A 14,358-nucleotide genomic window follows, 5' to 3' on the forward strand; every position below is an offset into this window, starting at 1 on the left:
TGTGACCACCCCCCGGCTGAGGTCACGTTTTTCAGGATGTGCACAGGGCAAACAAAACCAAAATATTATTACAAGGCTAAGTCCTGTTTTACAGCTGCCTTTAATATATGACGGTCTTGGTTTAGTTTCGTCCAAACAACTTTCCCGTCGCCCCGAGCAGCTGCGTGTCTTTCCGCTCGCAGCCCTGGAGCCAGGCGGAAGCGAAGGACAGCGCTGCGAGAGGAGCCACAGCAGGGATGCGGGGTCCCTCGGCCAAGGTGTCGCACCACGACGCTCCAGAGCTCCAGAGAGACCCCTGCTTTCTCTTCGGTTCTGGGGTCGGGGGGGAGGAGAGTGGTGCCTGGTTTCCTTCAGGGCTGGGGGCCCTCTGTTTGGGGGCTGCTGTGTTGCCATGGACACCTGACGTCTGTGGTCGGCTGTCCTGGACAGGATGCGGAAGGGGGGGCCGGGGACTCGCCCTGGCGTGGCTATGGCGGGACCTCTTGGGCACCAGCCCTGGGCTCAGGCCCCCGGCCCAGCGGGCCCTGGACAAGGTGCAAGTGGCCCTTCCCGGCCCTCAGGCCCCGCTCTGGCTGCTCAGGCCTCCAGACACCCGGACATCGGGGGCTCTGGCTCTCTTCCCAAAGCGCTGGGGGATCACTTGGCCGTGGGAAACGACTGACCCCTCTGGGGCCGCCAGGGCCCGTGACCCCTGCTCCATCCTGGGAGCCCGGCTCCCTGCGCCTTGGTCGAATATTTGTCCTTCATAGAAAGGGCGGGACAAGCCAAGAACCCGCACCCCACTGTCTGCCCGCCCCCCGACCCCAGCACCTGGCAGAGCAGCGCAGAGAGCTCCCGGCCAACGCAGCGGTCCCAGGGGGAGCCGGCGGGGAGCCGCTTTCCTGACAGCCGCCCGAGGGGGACCCCCAGGTCATCCAGACGCCTCCACAAGCAACTCCCAGGGGACATTTAAGGCTTATTGATTCTATTGTTTCTCTGTTTGCAAACCAGCCACTTCTTTTCTCTTTTTTCACGTGTTCCTGCCGCTTTCTTGGGCTTCGGGCTTTGCCTCATTTTTCTTCTCCACAGTCTGGAACTGAATGCTTAGTTCATGTATTTTTTATTCTCTCTTGTGTATAATGAAAACACAGTGGAAAGTTCTCCACCGAGTACATTTCTGGCCGCCTTCTAGAAGCTGCACTGGGGAGCGTCTTCTGTGCTAGGCTTTTCCAGACCTCCCATCGGGCCGCATGGCTTCCTCTGGGGCCCGAGTCACTCTGGAGAGCATGTGCTTCTTTTCCAGGTTGTTACGCTCACCTCACTGTGACTTAGAGGTTAATTTCAGCTCCACTGCGTGTGTCGGAGAACTCGTCACGTGTCCAGCAGAGTTTATTGAATGTCCCACGTCCCAGGCAGCTCCAGAGAGGAAACGAAAAGGAACAGCTGGTACCATGTCGGTGTGAAAACCACCACGGGAGATTCTTCTTTAGTTGTCATTCCCTGGAAGCACATCTGATTTGCTGTTTCTTTCCTGCAGAAAATTCTTATTTCTCAGTATTTCTGGCCGACTTGCTGATGGCAGCCTGCCCTGACCTCAGCACAGACAGGGCGACTTGTTTCTACTCGTCGGTCTCCCGGGGGTAGGGGTGGGGGTGGGGGGACAGGAAGGAGGCGTATCACTCACAAGGCGCCGGTTCTGCTGCTGTGACAAACACTCTCGAAAGTCAGCGGCTCCACGACCACGGTTCACCTCTCGCGGCACAGCAAGTCCACCTGAGTCAGCGGGGCTCTGCTCCGTGTCGTCCTCACGCAGGACCAGGCTGGGGGACAGGTCACCGTCCGCAGCACTGCTGGTCACCACGCAGCCCGGCGCATGGGGTGCATGGGGCCCTGACTCTGGGAGCTGACCCCAAAGTGGTGCGTGTTACGTGCACTCACTGTTGTGTCCAGATCAGGCTGGGGGCTGTGCGCGACCCCAGAGAATCAGAGGGCGCAGGCCCACAGCAAGCCGGGGAAGGACCAGGCTCTGTGCTCGGCCTTGGGACTGGCCATGGTGGTCTCCACCACAGAGACAAGGACAGGAAGGGGGCGGGCGCCTTACCTGCACCCCGGTCACTAGGAGCTGCTTCTGGATGGTCCGCGGAGGCAGGAATTGAGGCCCCATCGTGCTGGGAGGAGGTGGTGATTGATTAGTAATGTCTGTCCCGGTGGGGGCGGGGCACGGGTGCCGGGTGTCTGCTTTGCACTGGACGTGGACACATTCCTTGCGAAGCAGGTTTTGTCACATGGTGACAAGGAGACACCAGCAGGCTCCAGAGGCCAGGCAGGAGGGGAGGGCCCGTCTGGTCAGGGACCTCGGGGGACCCCAGAGCAGATGGAGGTCCCGGCCCAGCTATCTGCTCCTTCTGGGATGTTGGGACCAGGACACCAGCCAGACAACAGGACATCCGAGGGGCAGGCCAGGGTGCAGTCCTGCTGGAACCCATGTGTCCTGTGCAGGATCCCACCCCAGGAGGAGTTCAAGGTGTGGGCTGGATGGGACGAGGACCAGAACAAAGCCTCACCTGGGATTCCAGGGGGTCCTGCAGCAGAAGGGGCCTGGAGAGCAGCCTCCTCCCTCTGGGGGGCGTGGGAGCAGGGTGGGGTCCAGCCTTGGGGTTGGAAACACCCCTCCCCCCTCCAGCAGGAGGAAGCTCATGGACACCGTGGACCTTCCTGCGGACCTGAAGGGAAGTCTCCAGGAAAAGCTGCAGGCCCCTCATTTGTGAGCAGAGTGGACACAGCACGGCCAGGGACCCCTGAGCCAGGCTGCAGCCCCAGGAATGCAAAGCCGTGCAGCACATGGAAAACTAATCGCACCATCTGCCCCCGCGGCAGGAAAAGTAATAACGAAACACATGACTCTGAACAGGAGCCGAGAAGGAATCCAAGAAAACTCGGCTTCTCCCCTCAGCAGAAGCGGTCAAGGGTCAGGAACCATAGGTGTCCTTCCTATTCTGAGAGGGCCATGCTGGAGAGCAAACACCTGCCTTGCACCTGCAGACTTTGCTCCTAAAAGCACACTCGCGTGCACATACATGTATGTATGCATGCACACACGCAGGCATGTGCACACACGCTCACACTCACACACTCACCCCACGGCCGGCAGGTCAGCACCACAGGGCCTGATGCCCCACCCCGTCGGAGCTGGTGGTCTCTGGGTGCAGGAGTCGGGGTGGCGGCTGCCAGCCTAGCCCCACCGGAGCTGCCCTTTCCAGGGTGCTGCCTTTCTTCCCTGTTCTCCTTCGTTTAATCCCAGTCATAATAATTACCCCAATCATTCTTGTTTGGGATTCAGGCTGCACGGCCCAGGGCTCCAGGACTCCCACTGGGCTGGTATAAGGGGATGGGGTTGTCCTGTCCTGAGCGTGGGGCCCCCAGGCACCAGGAGGGTGGGGACATGGCGCTGGACGTGGCAGGGTGTCCAGACGGCATCACTCACCCAAGTCTCACATCCACTTGTGGGCTTATTTTTTCCCATATACACAGACCGAGGACCCAGGGCCTGAGTGACAGCTGGGACGCCCAGCCCCAGACCCCAGCCGTCCTGCCCAGTGTGAGTGTGGCCCCCAGTCTTTACGGACAAAATCAATCTTATCTGCTGTAGATGCAACACAGCTCCCTGCTTTTAAACACGTTCTCCACCAGACAGGAGCAACCCCCCCCCCCAACTATCAAGTACTGTTAATGAGGGTTAAATCTTACACTGCAGACTTGACCCTTACAACGTAGCTTGAGTTCACATATGATGAAACAAAATTAAATATTTAAGAAGCAGCCCCTAAAAGTCAAAGGAAGCAGGTGAAGCTGGCTGTACCCAGCTGACAGCAGGCAGAGCGAGCAGGTGTCCCAAGTGACCTCAGAACCCAGTGCAGCGACTCCAGCAAACCACGGAGGAAACAGGACATTCACGGGACCGGGAGGTGGGACCCCCGAGGGATGACGGTTAATGACACTCAGACCTGCGGCCCCAGGGCAGGGAGAGCTGAGGGGTGGGCAGGAATCCACTGGGTCGAGTCTCTAAGCTTCTCCAGGAAGAGCCTGGGACCAGGGGCAGGTGGGCCCTGAAGGGACCTCTGACCTGGCTCTGGGAAAGGGGCCCCAGAGCCCACCCAGGGGACAGGAGGAGGCCGGCCACGAGAGGGGAGGAGGACAGGTCCGCCCGGGGGGCAGCGGGCAGTCTCCACGGAAGAGGTGGCCTCACAGGGGCTCGAGAGGCCCCGCCCAGCAGGCAGACGTTCCTGTGGCCGGGCAGGAAAGCCCAATGGCACCGTCGCAGTGACCCGTGCCCAGAGGGTCTGTGGGTGAGCAGAGGCCTGGGCCACGGGCTGAGGTTGGGACAGGGCCTTCGGGAAGACAGCCGGGCTGCCAAGCGCGGCTGGGCAAGGACAGGGCAGTGCCCGGCTCTTCCCCAGGACATGGCCCCGGCCAGCAGCAGCAGACGTGTCTGCAGGCCCCCACCAGAATGTCCCACACCTGCCCCGTGTCCAAACCTGAACTCACCTCTCAGCGCAAAACTGAGCGGAGTTTGCGGCACGTGGCTCTGGAGCGGCAACAGCCAAGGGTCCCAGCAGTTACTGCCCCGCCCTCCCCGCCAGCATCACCCACCAGCCGGGACCTTGTCCAAGCAGGGCTGGGGCCCGCGGGGCCCAGCTGCCCACCTGGCCCGCAGCACGCGACGTCTAACTCAGGAGCCCTGTAGCAGAGCAGCCCCCCGAGAGCCTCCATCACCCCCAAGGGCCCCCCGTCACCCCCTGCTCTTTTCCGGAAAATGGGGACCCCGCCTACTCCCAGGGCTGGGTCTGCCCACGACAGGGGGCCCTTGCCCAGCCCCGGCGCTTGGGGTCTCCCCGCTCCCACCGGGTGGTCCCGCACCCTCGCCGCACCAGGACCCATCACAGCTCTGCAGGGCCGGAGCTCAAAACACACCCTCCGCCGCCTTCTCATCCCCGAGCATCTCGCCCTTGGACATCTGACCTTCACCTGGTCCAGGGGTCAGGCTCCTAGCGGGGAGTCCTCCTGCCCCCCCCCCAGCTGACAGCCGCCGCCCTGCTGACCACTTCCGCCAGCCGCTTCCACACGCTCAAGGCAAGTATAAAGAAAGCACCTGCTGCCCCTGCCGCGCCTGCGGGCGGCTCGCAGACACCCTGGCAACAAGGGCCTGGCGAGGGGACACAGGCTGCTCCTTGACATCCAGAGAGAGGCATCAGCCACCTGCCCAACGCACCCCGACAGGAAGACGTGCCCAGCGGCATGGAGGACTCCGAAGTGGACGGCCCTGCCTCCCCGAGGCCTCCGGGCAGGTGTGGGGCGTGCAGGGGCTGGCCTGGCCCCCAACCCGCCATGTGCCCCCAGAGCAGCCTGGGCCACAGCCCTGGGACGGCCCCCTCCTGAGAGCTGCTTCTTGGTGGGATGCCACCTCCGCTCTGGGGACCCCTCCCGGGCCTGGAGGGGACACCATGGGCACCCTGCCTCGTCCAGCCTGGGCTGTGGAGTGGGCACTTCCACACAAGCGCTCCCGTGCAGTCCCGTGCCGGGCCATCACCACCCCTGGGATGGGAACTTCCCTCCCGGACGCTGGTGACAAATCCCCCAGAGAGGCTGCAGGGTTTGGCGCTGAGGCCAAAGGCAGGGGCACGTGGTCAGGGACTGGCGGCCGCCCCAAGGGCCAGAGGGCAGGAGGCCTGCTCTCCACAGCAGGGGCCGGCCCTGCCTGCCCAGCCTCCCTGGAACCTGGTGGGGGGACGTAACCCAGCCCTGGCCAATGAGCTGGGGCTGGACATCCCTGGGTGGGCCTCTGAGGAGGACTTACAATGGGGGCAGGGCAGGTTTCCCCGTCCCTCTTGCTGTCTGCCCTCCGCCCCCCCACCTCCCCCGGCTGGAATGTGATGTGATAGGTGGGGCGCTGGCAGCTGTTTTAGCACAAAGATGAGGAGAGACAGTGGAGCCTGGGCTGCTGATGGCACTCTGAAGACCTGGACTGCCCGCTCCCAGATGCTCGCCGTGAAGGGACAACTCTCCCGCATGTTAAACAATCGGCCACGATGACCTGGGTTTCCTGTCACGAGCGAGCAGCCTGTGGTAGGGACTGGCAGACGACCACGGCACCCGTCTCCTCCTCCTGGGCCTCAGCCAGACAGCATACCCAGACTGCTCTGCGGTCATCCGGGGGCCAGTGCAAACCGCCCTTGCGGGCTGCCACCCAGCCTGACGCCTCCAGGACCCCATCCATGCAGATGCAGAGCCAGGAGGGGCCCGTCTGCCCTTGGGGCGTGAGTTCAGCTGGCACGGAGCTGATGCACCCGTCGCTCACACCTGCCACCGTCCCCCTTCCTCCTCCTCCAGTGGGCCCCAGGCAAGCCCGGACTGGGCTACAGGACAGTTGTTCCTGCCCTACCGGACACAGCTCCCCGTGTGGAGGGGTCTCCTCTCCCTCTGGTGGGGTGACTCGGGCCGGCCACAGATTAGGCCAGAGAGGGTTGGCTGAATGAGACAGAGCTGCAGGTGGGCCCTGCCAGGGGACGGGGACGAGGGCACATCAGGGAGGCAGAGGGAGGGCTGGCCCGCTCGTCCCCGCAGGAGCCCTGCAGCCAGAGGGCCGACCTGCGCCTGGTTCTCTAATTAAACATCGCTAGTGATTAGACTCTGCTCCCAACCCAGGAGAGACGCTGACTTGGGAGTAACTACCGCTGTGCTGAAAACCAGATGCCGAGGCAGGAGGAGGGCGCTGCGGGGGCGGCGTCCCGGGGCCCGTTCCTCCCGGGGCACCCGAGCCCTGCGCTGTGGCTCGCCTGCTGCTGGCCTGAATTGAGGGCGAGGTCACGGGGCAGCCAGAAGCTCTGGGTTCCCGAGAGCCCAGCGCCGGCTGTGGGGAGGCTCCCCATCTCCAGGCCTCAGTTTCCCTTTGGAGAGAAGGTCCCAGGACCTCTTCAGGGGGCGGGACCAGGGGGACAGGAGAGACAAGGCTCCAGGCCCAGCAGGAGGCCCTACAACCAGCAGCCTCTGTGGCACCAGAAGAAACATCAATGCAAGTAATCACAGACTTTCTCCCAGAATCTCAAAAGTAACGCTTTCTTAACCTTGAGGCAGGCTCAAGCAGCACAGCCGACGCCAGGAACACGCCTGTCCTCACCCTCCAACCTACGTCATGTGAACCGCTGTAGAGGAGGCACCACAGGCGTGGAAGCCGCTGCCGTGCAGCCCCGCCTGCCCCGCCCTCCCGACCCTGGGAACCCTGAAGGCCTCTCAGCACCGCGGCCTCGGCCAGGATGCGTCACCAGCGCTATCGCCGCGCGAGCAACACGCCAGAGGCAGCGCGTCTGGGCCTTGCCCCCCTCCCTGCCCCACCCAGCGGATGCCCACTCAAGACAAACCTGGTGACACCCAACGAGGGTCGGGCCCGCCGACGACTCGGTGCAGGTGGGCGGCCACGGGGAACCCCACGCGGGACCCTCTGGACAAAGCCAGGAGCAGACGCGCAGGGTCCTCTATTGATAACCCCGACGTCCGAGGGCGTGGCCCCCACGCAAGCCACCCTCCAGTCCCCAGGGCTCCTAGGCCTTCCACCTCCCACCCGCTGGGCCCTTCCTCCCCTGGCCCGCCCTGAACCCCGCCCAGCACGGCGGCAGAGGAGGGATTTGCTGGGGGCCCCAGAGCGACCCTGACCCTCTACCCAGAACACCACCACCCACGTCCTCCCTCTCCCAGGGCCCTGCTGCCCCCAGCCTCAAGTCCCCTCTCCCAGCTGCTCCCATCCTGCCCCCCAGCCTCCAGGCAAGCAGCTGGCACCCCCTGCTGTGTGTGTACCAATGTCACCTCTTCCCTGGGGACCCCGCCCCACCCCGCTTCCCCAGAGGGCGGTGCTCGACCCTCCCGCACAGCCTCTGGCTTCCTGAGCCTGGCACCTGCTGCTCCGGCCGCCGGATGACACCCCTGGTCCGGACACTCTGCCTCCCCCGCGGCCCCTCGGGGGCTCCTCCTCCAGCCCCCCACTCCCTCCCACGGGCCCGGCCCAGAGCCCCTCCAAGGCCCTGCCGGGCGGGAACCACAACCCAGGCCCACAAGCCCTGCGAGCCTTCTCCTGCTGTGTGCATTTAAAATGCACACAAAAACCATGGAACCGTTTGTCATTTAATTTTATTACCAGATAGTCCAAGTTCATTCTGCAAAGATTAAAACCACAGACAGGGCTGTGAACGTGGAAGTCCCCCCAGCTCCGAGACCGCAGCCAGCAGGCTCCCAGGCTGGCGAGGTCTCTCCCACCCGCCCGCCTGCCTTCACCACCCACCTGCGCCTCCCTGATGTCGGGGAGGCGGCGTCCCCACACGCTCGCAACTTCTCAGGCCACTTTCCGGGCGAGGCCCGAGTCCGCCGCGGAGGACAGCGGCACAAGTCTGGCACCGCGCCCCCGTCCTCCCTCCCCCCACCCCCCCCAGCACAGCGGAGGGGAAGCTCCTGGCGTCCGGGCAGAGGTTGGGGGCCCTGACCGAGGGCATCTGGAGAAGGGGGCAGAGCCACGCCCAGCCATGGTCAGCCTGGAGCCACTGGAGCACCAGGAAGCTAGAAGGTTTTTCTCTTAAAATAATACACAACGTGCAGTCACTGTTGACAAACTCAGACAAGACAAAAGCGTGAAGAATGCCCGCCGAGTGGCCGCACCATCTCCTGGGTGGCCGGCACCGAGCTCCACGGACATCCTGGATTCTTCCAGCACCTTTTTTATTGCAAAAATAAATGGGTAGTCACAACACTACCACGTCAACTGCCTGTCTCACTTCAGTAGACCCGCCTGTGCCGAGGACAGCAGCCCCGTCGCTTAGGGGCTGGTGGAGCAGGGCGACAATGGCAGAGTTGGCCCCCTGGGCACCTCCTCGTGGGCGTCCCCGGAGCTCAGGCACGCCCCGCGCTGCGTCAGGACTGCCCACTGCCCTCCAGCCGCATCTGCTGGGCCAGCTGCCGCCCGATGGCCTGCAGGGGGCTGGCTCTGTAGGCCGGGCTGGCCAGCAGCTCCCGAAAACGCGTCCTTTCCTCCTCACTGAAAGAATGGAGAGCAGAGGTCAGCAAACCCCATGCCCGCAGTGGGGGGCTGGGGATGAGCCGTCAGCACCCCCAGGACCAGCCTCGGCTCGGCCAGCCCGCAGGGACACCGGCGAAGGGTGGTCCAGGACCAGGATGAGGGGTGGGGAGTGAAGAAGGCTGTGCGCTGGGAAGCTCTGCTTGGAGCGTCTGGGCGGGGAGGGCGGGCCGAGGGGGGTCTGAGGCCCAACAGGGGCTTTGGGCAGGACGGGAGTGGCTGCCGGGGGCCTCCTCGTGGTCACAAAGGCCCCTCATCCCCGACTGTGATGGGGAGTGGCTATCAAAGGCAGCAGGTGGCAGGTGCCCTGCACACACGAGGCCTCACGTAAGCGGCACCTCCAGCAGGAACCGGGCACAGGAGCTCCGGGCCCCACGGCGGCCATGGCGATGGGGATGCTGCAGTGGGCCCGCCCCTCCACAGCAGAGTCCACTGCGGGGCTGCCACTCTGTGCCTGTCCCGACAGCCAGCCGGCCCCCGTCTGGAGCTGCACGGGCCCACAGCCCAGCATGGCCACAGGGGCCTGGCCAGAACCGCAGGGCAGCAGCTCCAGCACAAGCCCACACGAGCCCGTCGTGGCACCATGGTGGGGACGGCCCTGGCCCTGGGCGGGCAAGATGGGGTGGGGGGCCCAGCCGTGCTCGGCCCCCACGGGTGTGTGGCCAAGGGCAAGGCCAGACCACACTGGGCCCCAGCTCTCCTTGCTGCCAACGGGGAGGCTCTGGACTCCACCGGATGACTGACTGCCCGGCCACATGTCCACACACGCAAGAGGCCTGGGTTTTGGGGCCCGAAGCGGCCCCCCAAGAGCCAGCAGCTGCTCCCCTCACTGCCCTGGGGGAAGGGGCTTCCTGGCCCCTGGAGTCAGGCTGGGCCCAGAGCTGGCCCTGGCTGAGCTGTCCCCAGCACCCGAGGGACCGGGGTTAGGGGACGCGGACCGACGCCTGACAGTCCCGGGGGTGGGCTGTGCAGAGGCGGGGCCGTACTCACAGGAGCTGGAACCTCTGCGCTGCGCTCATCCGGCTCAGCTGGGCTGCCCGGGGCCTGATGGCCGCTCTGCTGGGGACACAGAGAAGACAGTCAGGAGAGCACGCGCCCACCGGGAACCTCTGGCAGAGCACCTGACTCAGGCCACGGTCCATGGTGCACACAGGGCTCTCCTCCCTGGGGGCCTGGGGGCACGTGCGGCCGCACAGCGCCACACGGCAGGAGGGACCCGGCAGGGGCGGGAGGGCCCAGAAAACCAGGAAATCCTGGGTCGACACCTAAATTTAGCCTCCAGACCGGGAGCCCTCATCGTGTGTTCAAGTTTCTTCGTAAGTTATGAATGAAAGGCGTTTCCTGTCTCCGCTCCCCGGGGCCCGGCCGCTCTGGGGGCGCTCCGTCCCACTCCAGGCCAGCCTCGGTCCCAGGACACTGCGGCCCTGTTCGTCCGACCGCTGACACTCTCTGTGTCCACCCGGAAGCAGTCCCCCACCGACCACCCAGAGCTCCCGGGAGGCCCCACCCTTGCCGATCCGGTGGGCCCGGGCTCCCTTCCCCCAGCCAGCACGCCCAGGAGGCAGCCACGCGCTGGGGCATCAGGCGGCCTTGGGCCTCCACCCCCGTCTAGCACAAGGTAAAAAGGCTTCCCACGGCCGAGGGCACCAAGGTGTGAACACACACCCAGGAGTTCCCTCGGGGCCAGGGGCCAGGTGCGGCCAAGCACAGTGCAGTGGGGGCACGGTTGGGGGGCAAGGAAGGGCAGGACCCTCACCCGAGCCTCAGGGCACGCCCAGGGCCTGTCAGGCCACTCACGGGGAGGCAGGACCCTCCCCAGTGGTATTTTCCACTGTGAACAGATGCAGGCGGGGTGGATTCCCCGAGGCCGCGGGCTTGAAAGGAACTGACCCCCAGCACTCACCCCAGCGACCCGGGCAAGGGCTTTCACACCCGACGCCGGCCCCGGTCCTGCCCGCCCGCTCTGAAGTCCCCCCGGGGAGGGCCCCAGCTCTCTTACGGCGGCCAGGCCTGGCTCTGGCCGCACGGCCGAGTTGGGTGGACAGGGGTAGAGACCTTCCTTCCAGGACCAACTGCAGCTCGGAGCACACTGCCCGCCGCCCAAGTGTCCACAGAGGTGCCTGGGCTGGAAGAGGACCCCAGCCCTGGTTGCCCTGGGAGGAACCTCAGGGAAGCTGCCCCACCTCGAAGCCTGTTTCCCCAACTGTAGGACAGGCCAGTGCGTTCCTGACAGGCTCTCTTCGGCCGGCACTGAGCACCCAGGTGCGCCCAGGTGGCTCCCAGCTTTGAGGCTCTTGTGCCACTCCCTGCCCCTCCCCCTCCGACGTGAAGGAGCCCATGTATCACACCCAGCCCAAGGGGACGGGGGCCTAAAACCAATACCAGCGGACGAACCCCGGAGGTCCCAGGGGCCGAGTGAGCCCTGCTGACGTCAGGTCCAGGCTCCACGCGTGAGGCCCTCCACCTTCGTCCGCTACGACCTTCGGGCCGCGGAGGACCGACGTCCTGGGGAGTCTAATCTTCCCTGATGAGCCCGGCCCATTGGCAGCGGCACTGCCCACTCACTGGCTCTGGCCTCAGGGGCCCCACGGGCTCTCCAGGGGGCCTTGGTGCCCCGTGCGTGCTGGGCAGCGCCCACCCGGAGTGTGGGGAACACCTGGACCCGCTGGGCCCACTCAGAGCCTCGGACTCTCCCCCCACCACCCTGCAGGGCCACCCAGGTTTGGGACAGGCTGGGAGCAGCCCAGGGCCTCAGTCAGGGTGTCCCAGATGGCAACTGGGGACGGAGGCCTTGCACTCGGGATCTGGGTTCCCAGGCACAAGGCTGCCCCCAACACATTCCACCCAACTCGGATGCCTGGGGGCACGTCCTGAAGTCACCTGTCAGCTGGGCCATTCGTGTAACCTGCTGCTTGTAACAGGCACCCCTGGCGTGAGCTGCCCTGAAGGGCACCGCCTTCTCTCAGCTCCAGGAAACCCTGCCCTTGTGAAGACACAGAAGAGGCCAAATACTTTGTGCAGCAAACATCCCAGGGCTGGGTCTGCTCTAGGAGCTGAAAGACTGAGGGTTGAAGACATGGGGACCCCAACCTTGTGAATGGGGCTGGGGGCTCCCAGCCAGGTGTCACTTGGCCAGAAGGCCACAGGAATGGAGTGAAGGGACCACAGGCAAACAATGCCGGCCTGCTCGCCCATGCCCCCCCAGGGGTGGCGACAGGTGGGGGTCCCTGCACGTCCTGGGCAAGACCTCTGTGCTGCCCGCACAGGGAGGGAAGGCTGGAACACTCCCGGGCCCTCCCACGGTCTCCTCCCCTGCTGATTTTAACCTGTATTCCTTCTCCGTAATAAACTGTAACTGAGTGTAGTGGCCTTTGTGAGAATCATCAAACCTAAGAGTGATCTTGGGGACCCCAGACTTGTGGTCGGCATGAGAAGTGAGGATGGACTCAGACTGTTCCCCGAATTTCACAGGAACACACCTGGGTCAGGACACACACGTATGTCCCTGCTGTCAGCTGAGAGGGCCTAGAAGAAGCACACCGCAGCCGCAGTCGGCACACCAGCGCCCAGACCTTGGTTTCTCACACCACTTCCAACGGAAGGGAGCCGGGCTCCCTGGAGAAACGCCGACTCTCGGACAGGAGCAGGAAATGCCCGGGATGAGCCTGGAGCACCTCGTGCCAGAGAGGGAGGAAAGTGCTCGGAAACAAAACACAACAGCCTCCGCGGATGGGTGTGTCGGGGGGACAGCGGAGCCAACCGACGGAGCTGCCAGGGACCAGAGCTGGAGCCGGTTCAGCAACAGAACAAAGTCGTATTGGATCATGGCCCGAAGTATAAAATAAATACCCACGGGTCCAAAGGGACGTAAATGAGTGATTGATAAGGAAACGGGGGAAGAGGGAATCTGCTCTGCGGGAGAATCCACGTGGTTCTGCAGACACTCCGTCCTCGGGGAGGGGAGGGGAGCGTCCCGCCTCCTTGGGTGCGGGGTGTGCACGGTGACCTCCTTCCAGAGGACAGTGGGGAAGGGGGGAGCAGATGCACAGCGGAGAGACCTGACAGACACACCTGCGCCAGGTGACCAAGGTCAGCATCCACGGTGCGGGTTACGTGACAGCACGCACCCCGGAGGGGACGTGATGAGATGGGCCCTTCCCCTCTGTGGTCTTCACTGAGGGACATCCTGAAAAATGCCTGACTGGTCCTCAAAACTGTCAAGGTCATTAAAGACAAGAAGGTTGGGACTTCCCATGTGGCACAGTGGTTAAGAATCCGCCTGCCAATGCGGGGGACATGGGTTCGAGCCCTGCTGTGGGAAGATCCCACATGCCGTGGAGCAACTAAGCCAGTGCACCGCAACTACTGAGCCCACGTGCTACAACTACTGAAGCCCATATGCCTAGAGCCCGTGCTCCACAACAAGGGAAGCCACCGCAATAAGAAGCCCACGCACCGCAGCTAGAGAAAGCCCGCACAGCAAGACCCAACACGGCCATAAATAAATAAATTTATTTATTTATTTAAAAAAAAAAAGACAAGAAGGTCTGAGAGACTGTCACAGCCCAGAGGAGCTCTGAGGGGACACAATGACTACATGCCATGTGGGGTCCTGGATGCAGTCCTGGGACAGCAGAAGAACACCAAGGAAAACTGAGGAAGTGTGAATAAACTGTGAGCTTTTAGTCAATTATTATTTTAAGCTTATTATTTATAAATCAGTGTTGGTTCCTTAATTGTGACAAACGCACACGCTGATGTAAGACGTCACAGAAAGGAAGCCGCGTGCAAGTCGCACTGGAACTGTCCGTGTTATCTCCGTCATTTTTCTATTTACATTCAAACTGCCCTAAAATAATGTTTACTTAAACGAACAGCTCCCCAGTGCCAAGAGGCACTAGACGGGGAAACGGTGACCCCGGTCGACCGGAGGCTGGGGCTGGGAGAGCAGCTGGGCCCTCGCAGCCCCACGCAGCCCTCCTCGGGCTGCTGGCCGCGGTGTTTACACAGCTCTCTCCCCTCGGGGAGCCCCGAGCACATTTTTCAGATGAGAAAACTAAAAGCAGGGAGAGAGAGGATGCTTGACCGGGTCACATTTTTGTTCAAGAACCAGGAATGGAATGTGCATTTTGGGTTCTGGTTCTGTCGCCAAATCTCAGCTCTGGTGGCCACTCCTTGTCTGGACCTGATGTTCTGGGCGATTCCATCCTGGAACCGGCCTGGACCAACCATCTGGCTCTGCAGCCAAGGGGCCCTGGGCGTGT

The 14,358-nt window shown here is 63.4% G+C and overlaps 1 protein-coding gene across 2 annotated transcripts in view; it reads right to left on the reverse strand.

Annotated features, from left to right (window-relative positions):
- Window positions 1-8,124: 8,124 nt before the first annotated feature.
- SLX9 (SLX9 ribosome biogenesis factor) overlaps window positions 8,125-14,358 on the reverse strand; it is a 29,217-nt gene continuing 22,983 nt past the window's right edge. The window contains exons 5-6 of one of the 2 annotated variants that reach the window (XM_030835597.3): window positions 10,085-10,153; window positions 8,125-9,055 (exon numbers count right to left, since the gene is read on the reverse strand). In XM_030835597.3, the coding sequence (XP_030691457.1) occupies window positions 8,932-9,055; window positions 10,085-10,153 (193 nt within the window). In that variant the 3' untranslated portion in view covers window positions 8,125-8,931. The remainder of the gene's footprint in view (window positions 9,056-10,084; window positions 10,154-14,358) is intronic. The other variant, XM_030835598.3, reaches the window with a different exon arrangement.

Source organism: Globicephala melas, chromosome 4, assembly GCF_963455315.2.
Source record: "Globicephala melas chromosome 4, mGloMel1.2, whole genome shotgun sequence".
NCBI classification, from domain to species: Eukaryota; Metazoa; Chordata; class Mammalia; order Artiodactyla; family Delphinidae; genus Globicephala; species Globicephala melas.